The following is a 20,219-nucleotide window of genomic DNA, read 5'->3' on the forward strand; positions in this document are numbered from 1 at the left end:
TTTTCCCCTTATGGCAAGAATAGTTTGTAAAATATTTATATAACATTTCAATTTTTCATGAAAGCTTACATTCTATCTGCTCAGATTTGAGTTTGAATCTATGTGTTTTGTTGGAGGTTAGGGAGTTTATATAATGCATGATGATAGGCAACCATTTTTTCTTCTATTCCTGGAATTGTTTTTTAATTCTGCAATTTACTCTTGGCCTTAGATTAACTGAAAATAGTGTATGTGAGTTACCTGTTATAGGACTTGTCAGGTGCAGAAGTCAGATGTGGTATATGTTAGGTGCCTCATCTTCTTCAGGTTATAAAGAAGATGAGGCATCTAACATGTACTACATGTGCAGTGAGATGGCACAAGTGTAAAAAGAACTGAGATGTAGAGCAAATTTCAGAAGAAATTTAACCAGTGATTCATGTTCTTATAAATTCAATTACTAATGTTTCTAGAATTTTCCCATGACACTTTTTTATAAATGAAAAAAAAAAATAATTGAAGTTGAATGATTTCAAAGATATCTTTAAGCATGAATGTATTTTTGTCAGCTCTCAGCATTTTCTTTGAGTAAGCAATTTAGTGGCTAATGTTTTCATATACTCTAATGTCTGACTCTTCAGTTTAAAAGTTTATATTTTGAAGTGATTAAGGAAAAAAAGAAAATAAGGAAAAAACAAAACCTCCATAGACAGACAACTGTATGGAGATTATCAGAGGGAAAAGAGGATTAGCTATGGTGGTGGAAGGAAACTTGACTTGGGGTGGTGAACACACAATATAATAGTACAGCTGACTTATTAAAGAATTGTACCCCTGAAACCTATATAATTTTATTAACCAATGTCACCCCAATAAATTTAATAAATTATTAAAAATAAAATGAAATGTTTATATTTCTTTTCCATGCAAAAGCTCATATTGATTTGTAAGGCAAACTATTTAGTAACTTCTTTTGGGGAGAACACATACTAAAGATATACAATAGGTTTTTTTATTTAACAGTTCTTTATTTTAATCATGAAATTACATTTCACAAAGCTTACAAGAAACTTTTATGCACAGAGTCTATATTGTCCCCCAGTCCCCTTTTTCTTTATTCGTAGCCTCTATACTGTTTTTCATTCTCCATGTGATACTCACTTTTTTAGTTCCTTTAGGAAGTTACAGTATAATTTCAAGGCATACCATATATGGTTCTCATTCACATTTGTACCATCTGGAGCTGGGCCGCCTCCTCAGAATTTAAAATTTTAGCAATTTTAGAGTTGGGCTAAGAATTTGCATGCAATGCTGCTGCTCCATTAAGAAATACTGTCATAGCCCTAACCGGTTTGGCTCAGTGGATAGAGCGTTGGCCTGCGGACTCAAGGGTCCCAGGTTCGATTCCAGTCAAGGGCATCTACCTTGGTTGTGAGCACATCCCCAGTGGGGAGTGTGCAGGAGGCAGCTGATCGATGTTTCTCTCTCATCGATGTTTCTAACTCTCTATCCCTCTCCCTTCCTCTCTGTAAAAAATCAATAAAATACATTAAAAAAAAAAATACTGTCGTAGAGTATGAAGGAATGTGGCATATCTTTCTCTGTTTAATAGTTTTCTTCCAAATGTAATCGCACTTAGTGCCTCAACAGTTTTTCTAGAATCAGCCAATAAGCTTTCTAACTTGAACATTTTATGATCTATTTTTCTTTTGAGTAAGCAATTTAGTGGCAAAGAGTTAGCAATTTGCTTTTTACTTCTAATTATATTACCTGGTGTAAGAAAAATGTTGCCTGTCAAACACCAGTTGTTGTTTTTGTTTGTTTTATTTTTGCATCATAATATTCTTGAAAGAATTTTAAAAGTTGGGATCTGTATTCAGGCATGCTTGATAAGTATCGCCAAAACAAATAACTGAACTGAATATTGTATATGTAAATGGATGGATGATGGGTGGGTTAGGCATTCCTATCCTAGGTAGTAGCAGCTTTATCTATCGCAGGTTATTCTTCTATACCAATTTTAAGATGCATCCAAATTTCAAATGTGCTAATATAGGAGAAATTATGTGACTTGGAATAGAGGACATGCAATATATGAATTAATTTTGTAAGACATGTAATGTGGACTAAAGAACTAGGAGTCTATGATGGAAAAAAATTATATTTATATTTTCCTTTTAGATTGTCCAGTTTATTGTTACATTGGTTCAGAATAACCAGCTTGTGAGTTTAAAACGTAAAAGGTAAGATTTTATGATAAAATATTTTGACCTACACATGGACAACAAAAAATTTTAGTGTTTAACCATGAATGGCCTACATTTGCTGAGTGTACGCCCATTTTCCTGGATGAACAGTCCTCCCTTGTTAAATTACACTCATGTTTCAAGAGTATGTTACTTCCTCATGCTATCATCCTGCTCATGTTTTTGAAAGATAAGGATAGCCTAAATGATCACTTTACAAATACATACAGTTAATAAAGAATCTGTATTTCATTACATTAGCAACTTAATGTATCTTTAGAAAACCTGAGTGAAATTTTTTTAAAAGGTTATATCTTTTAAAAAGAAAACAAATTTTTTTACTTGATCATATGTTTAATGTACTCATAAGGTCTTTAAAAGACTGTATGTCAACCATGGATTGTGGTACCTATAATTGTCAGTAACTACCATTGTTACAACTAATACATAAGAATAATAGACAAAGGAATATTTGGAAGAAGAAAAAGATTATTTTGTAAGGCTAAGATTTTAGCAAAGCTTGGTTATTGCTTACAGCTTATGCAGTGGCCTTAATTAACCTACTTCCACTAATTAGTTCTTATGATATTACCTATTTATTTTTTACCATGTAAGCACTGTACTTAAAACTAGACCACCAATTTTACACACCATACACAAAAATAAACTCAAAATGGATAAAGGACTTAAACGTAAGATGGGAAACCATAAAAATCTTAGAAGAAGCCATAGGCAGCAAATAGCAGACATTTGTCGTAGCAGTACCTTTACCCATACAGCTCCTAGGGCAATGGAAACTAAGGAGAAAATAAACAAATGGGACTACATCAAAATGAAAAGCTGCACAGCAAAAGAAACCATCAACAAAACAACAAGAAAGCCCACTGCATGGGAGAACATATTTGCCAATGTTATTCCAATAAAGGTTTAATCTCCAACATTTATAGGGAACTCATACAACTTAACAAAAGGAAGATAAACAATCCAATCAAAAAATGGGCAAAGGACCTAAATAGACACTTTGAAAGAGGACATAGAGAAGACCAAGAGACATATGAAGACATGCTCAAAGTCACTAATCATCTGAGAGATGCAAATCAAAACAACAATGAGGTACCATCTCACATCTGCCAGAATGTCTATCATCAACAAATCAACAAACAACAAGTACTGGAGAGGATGCAGAGAAAAAGGAACCCTCCTTCACTGCTGGTGGGAATGCAGACTGATGCAGCCACTGTGGAAAACAGTATGGTGTTCCCTCAAAAAATTAAAAATGGAACTGTCATTTGACCCAGTAATACCACTTCTAGGAATATATCCCAAGAAAACAGAAACACCAATCAGAAAGGATATATGCACCCCCATGTTCATAGCAGCACAATATACAATAGCTAAGATTTGGAAGCAGCCTAAATGCCCATCAGCAGATGAGTGGATTAGAAAACTGTGGTACATCCACACAATGGAATACTACGCTGCTATAAAAAAGAAGGAATTCTTACCATTTGCAACAGCATGGATGGAACTGGAGAGCATTATGCTAAGTGAAATAAGCCAGTCAGTGAAAGATAAATATTACATGGTCTCACTCATTTGTGGAATATAAAGAACATTATAAACTGATGAACAAAAATAGATACAGAGGCAAAGAAGCATCGAACAGACTGTCAAACTACAGCGGGAAGGCAGGGGAGGGTTGTGGGTGTGGGTAAGAGATCAACCAAAGGACTTGTATGCATGCATGTAAGGGTAACCAATGGGGGGTGGGTGGTGAGGGCATGTGCCGGGGGTTAGGGGAAGCCGGGGGGAGGTCAATGGGGAAAGGAGGAGATGTACTACTATTTGTAATACTTTAAATGATAAAATTAAAAAAACAAAAAGCAAAAATTAAAAAAAAAAAGAATTACATAGTTCAGTCAGCAATGAAACATATCTGGAGAGAGTAGTTTGTTACATTTATTATAGCAAAAGTAGTAAAGATGAATGAAGAAATAAGTTTTTAGGCACACTGATCCCCCAGTTTCTATTTCTAAGATATAATCATTTTTAAGAGTTTCTTTTGTATCCTTACTAAAATTTATTTTATCCTTACTATTCATTATTGCCATGAGTGTATTTGTAGTAGAAGCAGTTTAAATTCCTTGTATGTTTGCTTCATAGATATCTTTTGATTTTTAGGCCTCTACTTCTGAACACTAATGGAGCCCAAAAGAAGAATCTATTTCAGCACATAGTCAAAGAACCAGCTGATAATCACCATCATAAAGTAATTTTTTGTTAACTTTTATATTTATTGTCTCAAACTAATTTTTATTAATAGTTATATTTCATGCATTCAAAGAAGTTTATTGAGTAATAATCTAAGTGCTCATCCTCCAGCTTTATTAAATCACTAGAGGCCCGGTGCACGAAATTCGTGCACTGGGGGGGGGGGAGGGCGGGCCTCAGCCCAGCCTGCATCCTCTCCAATCTGGGACCACTTGGGGGATGTCTAACTGCCGGTTTAGGCCCGAACCCAGGGATTGGGCCTAAACCGGCAGTCGGACATCCCTCTCACAATCCTGGACCATTAGCTCCTAATCGCTCACTTGCCTGCCTACCTGGTCTCCCCTAACTGCCCCCTCCCCCCCCCCCCCCCCCCGCCAGCCTGATCGCCTCTCACTGCCTCTGCGTGCCTACCTGATCACCCCTAACTGTCCCCTCCCTGCCGGCCTGGTCACTCCTTACTGCCCCCCCTGCCAGCCTGGTCACCCACAACTGCCCCTCTCTGCCGGCCTGGTTGCCCCTAACTGCCCCCCCCCCTGCCGGCCTGGTTGCCCCCAACTTCTCCCCCGCTGGCCTAGTTGCCCCTCACTGCCCCTCCCCCCCGCCAGCCTAATCGCCCCCAACTGCCACCCATCCCCTGTCGGCCTGGTCACCCCTAACTGCACCCCCTCCCCCCCGCCGGCCTGGTCGCCTCATGCAGCCTGCTGTTCAGTCATTTGGTCGTCCCTCACTAACCCCCCTGCCGGCCTGGTCGTAGGCAGCCATCTTGTGAGGGTTAATTTGCATACTATCTCTTTATTATATAGGATGACTTTTTTCATTGTTTACATTAGATTATTTTAAAAGCTAAACCATTATAAATATAGTTGTCTCAGTTGCCTGTTCCCAAGTTTGTTTTTCTCCCCCTGTCCAGTCTCCCGTCACCTAGAGATAATCACTGTTTTGAATTAGTATTTATTATTTCCATAGTCATTTTATATATGTGAATCCATGAATATTTGTTATTATTTATATATATCTAAACTTCATACAAATGATATCATTTTATACATATCATTTTGCCTTGTGGCTTTTTTCACTTGGTCTTACTTTTGAGATTTATTAAATCGAGAATTATTTAATCTTAATTACTATATATTAATTGAATATTATGATAATGTAATTATGCCTTCATCCATTGGTTAAAGTTATTTCCAACTTTCATCATAAATGTACACAGACTAGACTTTTTTACTATAGCAAGTTGAAAGAGTATTTTTGTGTCCTGGCCAGCATGGCTCAGTGGATTGAGCGTTGGCCCCTGCACCAAGAGTTCACTGGTTCAATTCCCTGATGCCTGGATTGCAGGCTCTCCCCAGGGGGAGGCATGCAGGAGGCAACCAGTCAATGTTTCTGTCTTCACTCCTCCTTTCCTCTCTAAAAATCAATAAGAACATATTTTTTAAAAAATATTTTTGTTTACCTTTATTTTTGTCATAGGCTCACTGGATAATTTGTCAAACTTACATCCAGTGGAAAATTAGTCCAGTCCAGGGTCCAGACTTCTTTAGTATCTGATTATCATTGTTACTTTCAAATCTTAGAATTTTAAATACTGTTAGACATTTATCATTAAAGTTTCAAGATTTTTGTTCTCAGGAAAATCAGAGTTAACCTAACATCTGGTTCCTCTTCCCACCACTGTTTCTAATAAAAAATATCTAATACTTTGTTTTTAGGATTGAAGATTCATGTATGATATTTTCATTTTAACTCGATTTATATATTTTTTAAAGACTTTACATCTTCTGCCTCTATACGTTCTAGTGTTAAAATTGATAGATTTTTGCTTTATAATAATGACTTGTTTGCTTTAAAGAATTGAATGCTTTTTTGTTAATGTACCTATGGTCTGACTGTAGCTTATCTTTAAAAATAATCATTACTAAAATGCCAGGCTGTTATTTAACTGGAATAGTTGAAGTTTTTTTGTTTTTCTATTTTGAAACCATTTAATGAGTAAGAAAAAATATGTATCAAACAGAGTATCTTGAGTTGAAGTAGTACTATCAGCATAGTGCCCTTCTGGTTTATGCTTGAAAATTTCTGGTGAAATCCTGACTTTTCAGCTTTTGGGTATAGAAAAATACTTGAAAATTTGAAGCTCTTTCTTATATAAGCATTCTGAGGCATGCCATCTTCAAGGTCCTTTAAAAAAAAAATAGTTAAGTAGAATGCAGAGAGTATACCTTATACCTCTGCACTACTAGTACTAATTAGTGTGTAAGTCCAAGAAGAGCAGTGAATATATCTGTTTTGCTTACTATTGTATTGTCAACATTTAGTAAATAGTAGGTTTTCAATTAGCATTTTTAAATAATGTTTTGGAGTTAATATAATTTCATTTTTTTATGTATTTTTTTCTCCCTGATTTATTAGGTACCACACAGTAGGACTGAAGGTTTAAAACCAAGGGAGCGGATTTCAGATGACATCATTATTTATGATGTTACTGATGATAATGCAGATGAAGAAAATATCCCAGTTATTCCAGAAACTAATGAAGATATTATATCTGATCCCTCCAAGTAAGGAGATTGAGAAATAACATTTATGAAAATAGTTACTTTTCTTACCAAAGAGCTAAATTCAAAAACACTTTATTCTTCGATGAACTAATATCTGACTCATGTTTGAGTTATTAAACTGAAAAATTAAGCCAAATTATTCAGCCAGATATCCCTCCTCACCCTCCCACTCCCCCCCCAGCAAAAAAACTCAACAAAAAACTAATGAGAATTCTGATTTTTTAATTTTGTAGTTAAACAGCTTTAATTGATTCTTTGTGGTCTTACATCATATGAACTATCAATATTTGTGATTAAGATACTCCCCCAAGAAATTTAAACCTTTTGATATGTGGTTTGGGGAGAGAATTTCCAAGGAAAAGGAATGGATAGAATTAATTTATTGAATTGGTCTGTAATTGGTTCTTTCTCCTATTGTTGATATAGCTGTAGCCAGTACCCTGATATTGTCATTGTTGAAGATGACAATGAAGATGAATATGCACCCGTCATTCAGAGTGGAGATCAGAATGAACCAGCCAGAGAATCCCTAAGTTCAGGCAGTGATGGCACTAGTCCTCTCATGTCTAGTGCCATCCAGCTAAATGGCTCCTCCAGTCTGACTGCAGATGATCCTGTTACCATGATGGATTCCATTTTAAATGATAACATCAATCTTTTGGGAAAGTGAGTGTTCATTTAGATGTCTAAATTTATTTTCTTTCTTTATTTCATGTATTCTCTTTCTCTTTGATTGACCTACCTTTCTCATTATGAACCCATGTAGTCTACCTTTCTGTGTTTTGGTCAGGGCTGAGCTCCACAAATGCTGTTTTGAGAAGGAATTAATCATTCCAAGAGTAGTTTGGGGATTTTTTTGGCAGTTCCTCAGATTTTCTTAATGAAATATTTGTTTTGAATGTCCATAAAGTATATGTGATTGTACTTGTGTTTATATCAGGATAATGGAATAACATACCTCTATTGAGAGACTTATTTTTAGCATTAAAAAACACGCACAGAAATTAGTAGCAATGACCAGTAATAAGAAGTTAAACATTTAATAATTTATAATATAGAGGAAAGAAAGAAATCAGTCTGTTTTTGCAAAACCTTTTTTCTGTAAACACTAAAGTTTTATGTAAAAGTGCTGTGAGTTCTTGGTTAACCAAATTTTTAGGAATCCCAAATACTGAATAGGACCTCTAAGATAAGAATTGGTAAGGATTCCACAGTTGCTGGAAATGTTTTGCCTTGCTAGATTGCAGTGTAATTTAAACATAAAAACAGGAAAATCTAATTGATTTCTTTTTTAAAAATCTTTTTCCTTAGGGTTGAGCTGTTGGATTATCTTGACAGTATTGATTGCAGTTTAGAGGACTTCCAAGCCATGCTGTCTGGAAGACAGTTTAGCATAGACCCAGATCTCCTGGTTGATGTAGGTACTTTGAATAATCTTAGCTGTACTGGTAGTTTGTGTGTCTTTGTATGTTATTTATAAATCAGTATGTCATTTTCTTGTATTCTACACTTGTTTTTGCATTTTTAAAAAAATAATGGTTTTGTTTATCAGAAAGATTGAACAGATGGGTTCAAGACAATGAAGGTAGGTAATCACTACCCATCTATAAATAGCAGTTCAGTTAATCCCCCTGTAACAACATATCAACTCTGCTCAACAGTACTATTAAGTCTTGTCTGGACTTGTTGCTGTATTATGGTTTTCTTTAGAATAAATTTTCATTGAATAGAAATTGGTGGAAGTTACTAATAGAGATATGTGGCCAGAAAACAGCATGAAGGCATTTACTAACTTTTGGAATTAACATTTTCTATTCAAATGTATTATACTTGATATATTTTTATAATGTGTGTGTCCTGTGTCCTAATGTTCTCCTGCTTCAGTCCCCACTACCACCTCTTTGAACTTGACTCCAGTGTTGTCTGGTCTGTGAATCCTCATCTACCATTCCTGGCACTAACCACCTTTCTTGTTCTCGTCCCTTGTGTAACTATTACTCCTCTTCCCCTTGCCTAAAGCTTCCTTTGTGACCTGCTCCCATCCAGATGAATCTGGTTCTCTCCCCATTTTCATTTTCTGTTGTGAACATATTTCTGCCTTTTGAAGGTTTTGACTTTTTTTTTCTCTCCTTAAAATGCTTCTCTCATGTCAAGAGTATACAGTTTTGTCCGTTGAAGAGCTTCTCAATGAGGCTAAAAGGAATTAGTTCTTTCTTCCTCTTCAATCTTAATTGACCACCTTATCTCTCTACTCATCAGTCTGTGTGTCATAAGACTTTATCATCTTTCCCAAACACTCAGTGCCTCTTAGGATGGATTTCATCTTCTTTGAAGACTTCTTTTCCATGCCAATCTACGTTACCATCTTAGGTGAATTCAGCATCCATGTTAATGACCTACTTCAATTTGTTAACAGTAACTTGACTTACCTTCTTGATTCTATCAGTCTTAATCCCCACTCTGAACCCAGATTCCTTTTAGAATATCTGTCCCTTAGATCACTAAGAAAAAAATAAAATCCTATAACCTCTACAAATCCTTGTAATCTTCAACTAGGTTATTTTAATTCAACTTTGAAACATTTATCATACTTGTTTGTCCTCAAGGCCTCATCCAGCCAACTATTTCCTATTCACAAAGGATAATTCACCTCTTCCTGGTCCTCTCATAGATGTGGAATCTCATCTTACAGGAAGTACTTCCTCTTTAAAGCCAATTTGTACACATCCTCCCTGCATCTTAGTTTTTCTATCTCTATCCTTGATCTTTCCCATCTGCCTTTAATGCTTTCCCATCTTAAAAAGCATTTTGACATGTTGCTCTGCTCATTTACCATTCTGCTTTTCTAATCCTTTCACTCATTTAGAAATGAGTGGCTATATGTGTTACTTCTTTTTTACTCTGTATTTCATTTGAAACCCTGTATTATCTTCTTATTTACTCTAAGCTTGTGCTGCCTTGGTTTATCCATAGTAAGTAGGCTGTGATTTCCTGTGATCTCCCCCCCTCCCTAATTAAGGTCACTGGGCTAGTGGAAGAACATTTGTTTTGAATCAGATTTGGGTTCTACTTTTGGCTCCTCTTACTATACTAGCTATGCTATTATTAACCTTGGAAAAATTAAGCTCTCTTTCCAAGTTTCCCTATCTATAAAATGTAGCTAATGCCCAGAAGGGCTGTTATAAGAATTATAAGTAATTAGCAGTATTATTATTTATACTATTAATTTTCTAAAACAGAACTTGTTCTGTTGATTTTAGAAGCCCTTGGACCTTTGTTATCTCCTGTCACCCTAAACATTCTCCATTTCCTCTAAAAACTTCTTTTTCTTGCTGTTTTCTACTTCTACTTGGGTCTTCCCCAAAGGTACTCAGTCTTTTATCCTCTTATTTTCTATACCTCTTCTTTTTCTGTCCTTCCTCTCTGAAGGGATTTGTGCTTATAGAATTGCTCTTAAATGTATATCTCCAGCTCTTAATACTTTTTAAAGTAAACTTGCTTGAATTCTAAGTCCATGCCTTTAAGAGTCATCAGATCTTGCCTTAGATTCTGTTTAATACCAATTTTTTTTATTTTCTAAGCTAGATACCCTTTTTAGATTTTTAATTTTTGAAGTGATACCAGACTTCACTCACCCAGGATAGTAATCACAGAGGCATCTTGGCTTCCTGATCTTTATCTCATCATTCAAGTCCTGAGTATTTTTCAAAATAGCATTCACAAGCCACCCCTGCTTTTTGTTTCTAATATTGGCTCTCTTACTTAGACCTTAATTATCTCATCCTTGAATTATGCTGTATTGTTATAAATAAAAAAATCCACCTATAGGTTGCTTTGTTCTCTGAGATGGCAAAGATAATAAGGGATAAATAAGTATGCTGAAGAGTTCATGGATTCTCTCTGCAAAGTCCAGTTATGAGTGATCCCATGTGGAGTCGGCAGAATAGGTCTGGCCATAGAATTCAACCCAACTATGTCAGCTCCTCCTCTTGATCTACTTTTTTTTAGTTCAGACTATGCATCTGCTGGGAATACACGAAGGCCATCCTGAGTCAGTGTGTAGGAGGAGTGGGGCAAAAATGAGTGGGGATCTTTCACCGTTGGGCCTCTTTAGGTGCCTCTCTCTTTAGGAACAAAATCTGGGTAGGCCTCTAAGCTGAACTGCAGAGACTGGCAGTCTCCTATAGCTACCTGAACCGAGTCTCTTCCTCTTCGAAGATCAGTAGGTGATAAAGTTAATAAAAGAAAAGAAGGAGCTGGGATATCTTTAGGTCTACCATGACTGTGGAACTTTGAGAGAATCAGTGTCTAGACAGGATAGAGGAGGAACCTGCCTGTGGCCTCTGCATTTCATTGTATCCTGTAAACTGTTTGTTGTGCTTGTTCTCTGGAAATACTGAAATTGCCAAATTTCACTGCCCCATCCACTTATTACTGTGGAGAGAATGTGGTCTTGTTCCCTGACTGGCCTTGCTTTACTTTTTGAACCTTATGTACACAACTTACTATTCAACTTAGAACTTGTGTGTTATTTGGACTGGTCATCTTCTTGGTTGTTGCTAATGTTACAGTGTATTTTTTTCCCCTTCCTTCCTTTCCAAGTCATTAACCATTCCCCAGGGACTGATACATGTTGCATAGCTTTATCCAGATATTTTGTTTATTCTGTGTATATTTGTGTATGTTTGTGTCTGTGTGTTTTTCTTCTTTCTTTCTCTTAACTCCTTAGTACTTTTTAGCTCCACCATCCATTATTATTATAATACGGATTGTATATGATCATATGTTACTATTTGCTGTTGTTCTTGTCTTTTAGATTGTAAGCTCCTGAAGAGCAGGAATAGTGTATTCATTTTATATTCTTTATGATGTTAATTATTATATGGTCAATAAATCCTATGGAATGAATAACTTTGACACTTAACAATTTAAACAAAAGTTATGTCTGTAAACTGCCTGGCCTGAGGAGTACAGTAAGCAGTGATTTTAGCATTTATAGCTTCCCTTGCTAGGCGTGGTGAAAAGAACCAGCAAGGAGGTATGCCATTTGTAGTCTAGGAGCCACTATCATAGAACAGATTCCATAAATTTATCACATGATTAGCAAATAGTCAGTGAAGACAGTGTCAGGGCAATGAACTCAGTCCTGGTTGGCACTTAAGGCCCGAGGCATTTAGGGAGAAGAAAAATAAAGGAAATGAAGGAGAAGGGAGCTGTGGAAAACCACCATTTGTCTCAAGTTTTTACTTTATAGTTTTATAGAGAAACTAGAGGCCCAGTACACGAAATTCGTGCACTGGAGGGGGGGGGAGGTTCCTTCAGCCCAACCTGCACCTTCTTGCAGTCCAGGAGCCCTTGGGGGACATCCAACTGACGGCTTATGGCTGCCACGGGCCTGGCTTCTGGTTGAATGGTGCTCCCTCTACGGGAGCACACTGACCACCAGGAGGCAGCTCCTGTGTTGAGTGTCTGCACCCTGATGGTCAGTGTGTGTCATAGCGACCAGTCGTTCTGCTGTTCGGTCGATTTGCATATTAGCCTTTTATTATATAGGACTAGAGGCCCGGTGCACTAAAATTTGTGCACTCGGGGGGAAGGGGGGGTCCCTCAGCCCGGCCTGTGCCCTCTCTCAGTCTGGGACCCCTTGGGAGATAACGACCTGCTGGCTTAGGCCTGCTCCCAGGTGGCAGAGGGCAGGCCCAATCCCTAGGTGCAGCCCCTGGTTGGGCTCAGAGCAGGGCCGATTGGGGAGTTGGGGCGCCACCCCCTGTCATGCACAGAGCAGGGCGATCAGGAGGTTGTGATGCCACCCTCAGTCACACTCAGGGTAGGGCCAATTGGGGGGTTGGGGCACCGTCCTCTGTCACACTCAAGGCAGGGTCGATGGGGAGGTTGCAGCACCACCCCCTGTCATGCACAGAGCAGGGCCAATCAGGGGGTTGGGGCACTGCCCCCTGTCACTCACAGAGCAGGGCCCATCAGGGGGGTTGGGGCTCTGTACCCTGTCACGCACAGAGCAGGGCCCATCAGGGGGGTTGGGGCTCTGTACCCTGTCACGCACAGAGCAGGGCCCATCAGGGGGGTTGGGGCTCTGTACCCTGTCACGCACAGAGCAGGGCCCATTAGGGGGTTGGGGCGCCGCCCTCTATCACCCACAGAGCAGAGCCAATCGGGGTTGGGGCGCCGCCACTCTCACACTCAGGGCAGGGCTGATGGGGAGGTTATGGCTCTACCCCGTCACAAAGCAGGGCCCGTGGGGGGGGGGGGGGGGGTGTTGGGGCGTCGCACCCTGTCACACACAGAGCCGCAGGGCGATCAGGGGGTTGGGGAGCTCCCCCCTATCAGGCACAGAGCAGGGCTGATCAGGGGGTTGGGGCGCCTTTCCCTGTCACAAACAGAGCAGGGTAGATAGGGAGGTTATGGCCCGCCCCCTGTCACACACAGAGCCGCAGGGCGATCAGGGGTTTGGGCGCTGCCCCCTGTCACGCTGATCCCGGTGCCGGGAGGCCTCGCAGCTCCGCTGATCCCGGTGCTGGGAGGCATATTACCCTTTTACTATATAGGGTAGAGGCCTGGTGCACAGGTGGGTGCCGGCTGGTTTGCCCTGAAGGGTGTCCTGGATCAGAGTGGGGGTCCCCACTGGGGTGCCTGGCCAGCCTGGGTGAGGGGATGATGGCTGTTTGCAGCTGGTCACACACCCTTCAGGGTGGGGGTCCCCACTGGGGTGCCTGGCCAGTCTGGGTGAGGAGCTGAGGGCTGTTTTCAGGCTGGGGGTGACTGAAGGTCCCAACCGCTCCTTTTTTTCTTTTTTTTTTTATTCTGGGCCAGCTTTAGCTTTGAGGCCTGGCTCCAGCTCTTAGGCCTCTGCTGCTGAAAGTAGGTTTCTGGCCTTTGCTTACAATGTTGCGATCCTGCTGGCTGAAGCCCGGCGGACTAAAGCAGGTTTCTGGGGTTTTGTTTAGCTTCTATATTTGTTACATAGTTGCTTAGAGTTGCAGCTCAGAGGCCTGCAGTGGCAGGCGGGGAATGTTGGAGTCCTCCGTCACTGAAGCAAGCAAGCCTCATGTTAGTTTCAAGCTGCCTGGCTGCCGGTAGCCATCTTGGCTGGCAGTTAATTTGCATATTGCCCTGATTAGCCAATGGGAAGGGTAGCGGTCGTACGCCAATTACCATGTTTCTCTTTTATTAGATAGGATTCTTTACAATGTCTAATTCATGGGCTAGCTTGCTCTGTTTTTCTTTCTGCTTTTCTCTTCCCAACTTATTTTACTCTATAGGAGCTTCCTAGTGCAGGAACTATATCTCTTCACCCAACATGGCTGTATAAAAATTTTGAATACAGTTAGCTTTTTAATATTTTTTAAACTTACCATCTTTCTTGTTTGGTCTTTCAGCTTTTCACTAGTTCTGTGCAGATGAATCCCACAGATTACATCAATAATACAAAAGTAAGTTTTAATTAATGTTGCTCAGGACCCATAGCTATAAGAATTTTTAAAAAGTCTTAGTAAGCATAGAGCAATACCTCTCCCAGTTACAAAGCATTTTCTATTACCTAATATGGGTGATCAAGATAGTAAAATTCCAGATGAAAAATTAGCTTTTGGTTATGGGGTGAATTATTACCCAGTTAGGCTGGCACTTAACTATCAATACCATTAACTATTAGTATGAAGTCAGCCCTCAAAGTGCTGGAAGATCACTTGATTAAACTATTCGAAACTGTTAATCTAGAACTCAGATTTAATTTTTCTATGTATTTTGGAGCAATATGCATTTTGCTGTTTAACTGTATTTAAGGTATTGGTTTTCGGAATAGGAAGGAGATCCAAGAATAAAGAATGACACACTGTATACAAAAAAATAAATACTATATCACATCACTAAATAAATGCAAGACATATGTTCATTCAACTTAAGGTCTAACATTTAATAATATCATATTTACTGAAACATAGTGCTGAAATGGTCCATAGAATCTTATAACATAAATCTAGGCAAACTATGGTCCACATGACAAATTCAGGCATACTGCCTGCTTTTGTAAATAAGTTTTATTGGAACACAGCCACACTTGTTCTTTCATGTACTGCCTATGGCTGCCTTTGCACAAAAATTACAGAGTTGAGTAGTTATGACAGAGAACACATTTATATATGTACTTATATTTACTAACTGGCCTTTATAGAAAAAGTCTGCCAACCCCTAACGTAAGTCATCCAAAGTGAATGTATAATTTCTGATTCAAAGTTCACGAATTCTTTCAACTCTAAATTGCCCAGGATTAGAAACTACCAAAAACAATGACACATCAACTGCTATTCCCTTGCTCATGACAGATATTATGTGACATGGATTACAATACTCTTTCCTAATAAATCAGGATACTCCTCAATACAGGACTCTAAGTGGCCCCTACTAATGAATAAGAGTTTGCATGGGAGCTGAAACCCATTTGTCATCCTTGTTCTCATATGTTTTAGTGGTATCCTTGGAAAATACCTATTTTAGGAAGTATAAAAATTATGGTATTATTGCCTTAATATTTATTGTGAATGCTAACTAAGAAATATTTTAATGTAAATTTTTGGAAAGGCGTAAGTTCTTATTATATCGTGGCGTTGTTATTCTTTCTGAATCCTGGAACTCATACTGCTTTATTTTACAATGAATATCAGGGAATTACTGGAATTAGTGTGTTTGTTACACCATATGTACCTAACCAGCATCAGCTATCTGGGATTTACAGCTATTGAGGAGAAGTTGTGAACCTCTCCACCTCACTTTGAATATCCTTGAAAAGAGCACTGAAGAATTTAACAGCATTAGTGACTTAATTCCCTTACAATCATATGTAAGGAGAGAAGACATCACTGGTTGAAAGAAGCAATTTAAATGACAGAAAAGAACTGAAAGAGCCACATGAAGGAAATGAAGAACCACTTCAACTTTGAGGCTTCCAAATATAGGGATAAATAGTTTTAGGATGTCATCGTGTTATCTTCAACTAATCTAAATGTGTTCATTTACTCTGCGAAAGAAATGTGTAATACATTTTTAATGAAAACTTTAAAATTGGTTTGTTTCAAGAGTGATCTCTTTATTAGAAGTTTGAAACCAGCCATCTTTGACTTATTCCCATCTTTTGTCCTTGACAAATTCTGTGTTTTCTGCTGTTGAAATGCTCCTTCTTTTTCATACTATTGTCATCCTAGTTCAGGATCTTTGATTTATCCACATGATGACAGCAATAGCTTTTTAAATCAGTCTTGTTACCTCTACTCAAATCTCTCTCTAGTGCATCTTTCCTGGCGCTCCCCCTTCCCATATATGTCAGATAATATACCAATATTAACATACAGTTTTTTTATTTTTTGCTATTTTCAGGAACATGAAAAAGTATTTTTGTTATTTTTCTCTCTTTTAGTCAGAGAATAAAGGATTAGAAACTACCAAGAACAATGTGGTTCAGCCAGTTTCAGAAGAAGGAAGAAAATCTAAACCCAAAACAGGTAGGTATAAATGTAATACTAATTTCTATAGAATTTCAAAAGTAAAAGTCCTACGTAGAAGCTAATGCATGACAATGAACTTCTTGCCATTCTTAACAATTGAACACAGATATATTGATCTCAGTTCTCTGCGTAATGGTTCCAGCATACAGAGAAAATTGAATTGGTGAGGTAATAGTTCTTAAAATTTTAAGTTGTGTGTGGGTTTTTTCTACTTAACTTTAGAAAGAACCTTCATTTCTTAATTGTTGAATAAAAGACTAACTTTTCTGACTTGAACATCTTATAATTTACTGACAAATACCTTATTTCTTATTTTGTTGGGTTAGTGATTACACATAAGTAGATCTCTGTTTTTGTATTTTCCACTTTCATCTTGAACTCTGTATAAGCTGGTGATAAAAGTGCTTTTTTTCTAATCATTGTTATAGATAAACAGCTTATCCAGTACACTGCCTTTCCACTTCTTGCATTCCTTGATGGGAACCCTGCTTCTGCTGTTGAACAGGGGAGCACAGCATCATCAGAAGTTATGTCTTCTGTAGAAAAACCCATAGAAGTTGATGAGCTTCTGGATAGCAGCCTGGAACCAGAACCAACCCAAAGTAAGCTTGTTCGCCTGGAGCCGTTGACTGAAGCCGAAGCTAGTGAAGCCACACTGTTCTATTTATGTGAACTGGCTCCTGCACCTCTGGATAGTGATATGCCACTTTTAGATAGCTAAATTTCCAAGAAGTGGACTCTACATGTATATATTCATCAAAATGATGAACTATTTATTTTAAAGTATTATTTGGTACCCGTTTTTTTTGTAAATTGCTTTGTTTTGTTTTAATTGGATACTGTGGAATCAAAAGCACCTTTTGCTTTTCTCACTAAGCACACAGTCTTGCAAAGCTTTCAGGTATTACTCAGCTATATAGGTACACAGAGTGTAATGCACATTATTGCATATCTTTAAGTTGGATTCAGGTGGGCATATTTTTCTGATTGTAGTAAATTTGAATTATTTTTTATATATATGCCCATTAACCCAGGTTAAACTTTTGTTTGTTTTACTTGTTTGATGCTGTCTGTTGGCATTGAGTGTAAGTCACTAAAATTAATGGTAGAACTCCTAAAGCTTTCTCTGTTCCAATTACTTTTACTAAGTATTTTTCACTTGGCTTATTTTTAAAACTGGGAACATAAAGTGCCTGTATCTTGTAAAACTTCATTTGTCTCTCTTGGTTCAGAGAAGTTCATTCATGTTCATCAGGAAAGGCAAAGTATACATGAGTGCTTGCTGTCTGATATGGTTCCAGTTCTGTATACCTACCTAGAAGGGGATGGGATGGTGTCAGCCCAATCCACCTAGTTGGACTAGTTTTAAGTAAAAGTTTTTGGTTTGTTTTTTGAACCATAATATTTAGTAAAATAAATATAATGAATGTTGCATTCTAGTGTTTATTATGTGTCTTCTTTGGAGGTGACATCCACATGAACCATTTTTTTTTTCCTTTTCATACGAAGTAGTTTGTTGTCCTTTCTTATGAGTTACATCATGATCTTTGTGCCTCATCTCAAAAGATAGACTGTATTGCAAAAAGGGAGAAATATAAAGTCTCTAAACTTAATGTTTTATAGTTCTTTGTTTAAAAATTATAGTGGCTTGCTTTCTGTTTCTAATAAGGAACTGAGAGAATTATGCCTCTCATTGTTCCAGATGAGTAAAGAACATTATCAGTGGATGCCACTAAGGGCCGATAATTTTTGTTCTGAGAGAAAGGTCACTTTGTCTCTTTGGAACAGGTGCTCAGAGGATTATAGACACTTAGTGCAAGATAAGGCCATCTCTTTTATCACTTGAAGATCAGGCAGGGGGCTGGAAGCAGTATGGTGCCTGAATATTTTATGGGGCTACTTAATGAGGTATTACACAGGTGGATTCCCTATTGGCCATATTCTGTCTCTTGATATCTTGGAATTTCTCCTTGCTATGATGCAAAAATTCAAAGTAAAGCCTAGCACAGAGGAATAGAAAACCCTTTCTTAGAAGATTCTAAAATATTTGGCTCAGACAATGGGATCTTAGTGAACTAATTGAAGACCTCAGAATAGTTTTCTGCATAAGCTTTCTAGACGTTTTCAGGTGAAAAGAGTTGACTTAGAGGAGAGAGAACTTTAGAGACCTTTTCTTTTTCTCTTCCCTTCCTCACTGGGATATCAAGTTTCTTCTCCTTGGGGAAATTTTGGAGCTGTGGAAGTATTCTAGAATGATTTTGGAAAACTTTATATCCCTTAGTAATTTTAAGTTGACATTTTAAGATTCAGAATGGATAGAAGGTGTATCTATTTTGTCTAATGTGAAAAGAATAATTGTTAAGGGGGGATAAAGCCTTGTCCTGAGGCATCTTTTCAGGCAGATCAAGTTTAGGAAGGTACACATGAAAATTGGAGATCTGGAAACTGATTCCTGTAAAAATAATTTGGTTTGTGTTTACCAGAGAAAGTCTCTGTGTACTACTTGGAAAACAAATTACCACTATATGAAGACAGTTAATTTAGAGGGTAACTCCCATCTCTATCCCCCTCCAACTTTCTTTTACCTCAAAAAGATAAAATAGGAGGTAGCTTGTAACTTACAGAGAGCTAAATGTTTTTTTCAAGGTGTGTCGCTACAGCTGGTCCTCCATTACGTCATTCACTGTTGTTTCGTGATAACGTTGATGAGGAAATCAGTTCCCAGCTGGGGCCACTGTGTAGTTTGCATGTTCTCTCCATGTCTGTGTGGATTTTCTCTAGGACTCGTTTCCTCCTATGTCCCAAAGATATGAACGTGAGGTTAATCACTGTCAATAAATTGTCTCAGTAGAGTGAGTGTGAGTGTGGGTATGAGTGTACCCCGTGATGGAAGGGTGTCCTGTCCAACTTTGGTTCCCACCTGGAGCCTTGAGCTGCTGTGATAGGCTCTGGCCACCTGCACATGAACTGGAATAAGCAGACTAGAAAATAATTATCTTGTTTTTATTAATCTTTCTTAAATGTATGTATAGAACACATTTCTATGTGTAATACTAGAAGTATTTGGGGTATTTAGAAGTTTGGTGATGTTTTTGTGAACAGAAATATGCCAGATGAACTTAACCATTGTTTATATCAATTAGTCTATGGTAAAGTTGGTTTTGTTGTATGACGTTTGATGAACATGTACAGAATCCTACATTTAAGAATTAGCACCTAGACCTTTGTTTCAAACAGATAGGAATTTTTTTTTTGAGAACTGGTTGCACATTGGGCAATAGAGCAAAATCAACCTATTTCAAGAAATTGCTGTCAAACAGACTATAATACAAATAAGCTACACTTTGACAGTTCTGAGGAACAGTGCCTGGTATTTTGTAGTGTCCCCCCATTTGGGGTTACCTGATGTTTTTTCATGGTTAGACTGGGATTATTAGGTTTTGGGAAAGACTACAGAGGTGAAGTGCCATTTTCAATGTATGTCAAGGTACATACTGTCAATGTTAACTTTTCACCATTAACCTTAACTTAGATTGGAATGTCAAAGGAACATTTCTGAGCCCAAAGGTCCAACAGTATCTTCCATGCTGTCTCAAAAACAACCCAAGTGGCCATGGCGCCACTGCCTTACACACGTCAGTTTA

The 20,219-nt window shown here is 38.1% G+C and overlaps 1 protein-coding gene across 9 annotated transcripts in view; it reads left to right on the top strand.

Moving 5' to 3' along the window:
• HSF2 (heat shock transcription factor 2) overlaps window positions 1-20,219 on the top strand; it is a 63,988-nt gene that overhangs the window by 19,186 nt on the left and 24,583 nt on the right. Inside the window, exons 6-14 of one of the 9 annotated variants that reach the window (XM_036317159.1) lie at window positions 2,161-2,222; window positions 4,407-4,494; window positions 6,912-7,060; window positions 7,487-7,726; window positions 8,372-8,477; window positions 14,455-14,508; window positions 16,488-16,572; window positions 16,682-16,743; window positions 17,004-17,143. In XM_036317159.1, the coding sequence (XP_036173052.1) occupies window positions 2,161-2,222; window positions 4,407-4,494; window positions 6,912-7,060; window positions 7,487-7,726; window positions 8,372-8,477; window positions 14,455-14,508; window positions 16,488-16,572; window positions 16,682-16,734 (837 nt within the window). In that variant the 3' untranslated portion in view covers window positions 16,735-16,743; window positions 17,004-17,143. Of the gene's footprint in view, window positions 1-2,160; window positions 2,223-4,406; window positions 4,495-6,911; window positions 7,061-7,486; window positions 7,727-8,371; window positions 8,478-14,454; window positions 14,509-15,738; window positions 16,150-16,487; window positions 16,573-16,681; window positions 16,744-17,003; window positions 18,010-20,219 lie in introns of those variants that run through there. The other 8 variants (XM_036317158.1, XM_036317160.1, XM_036317156.1 and 5 more) reach the window with 8 other exon arrangements.

This window comes from Myotis myotis, unplaced genomic scaffold (genome assembly GCF_014108235.1).
Source record: "Myotis myotis isolate mMyoMyo1 unplaced genomic scaffold, mMyoMyo1.p scaffold_m19_p_7, whole genome shotgun sequence".
Taxonomy (NCBI): domain Eukaryota; kingdom Metazoa; phylum Chordata; class Mammalia; order Chiroptera; family Vespertilionidae; genus Myotis; species Myotis myotis.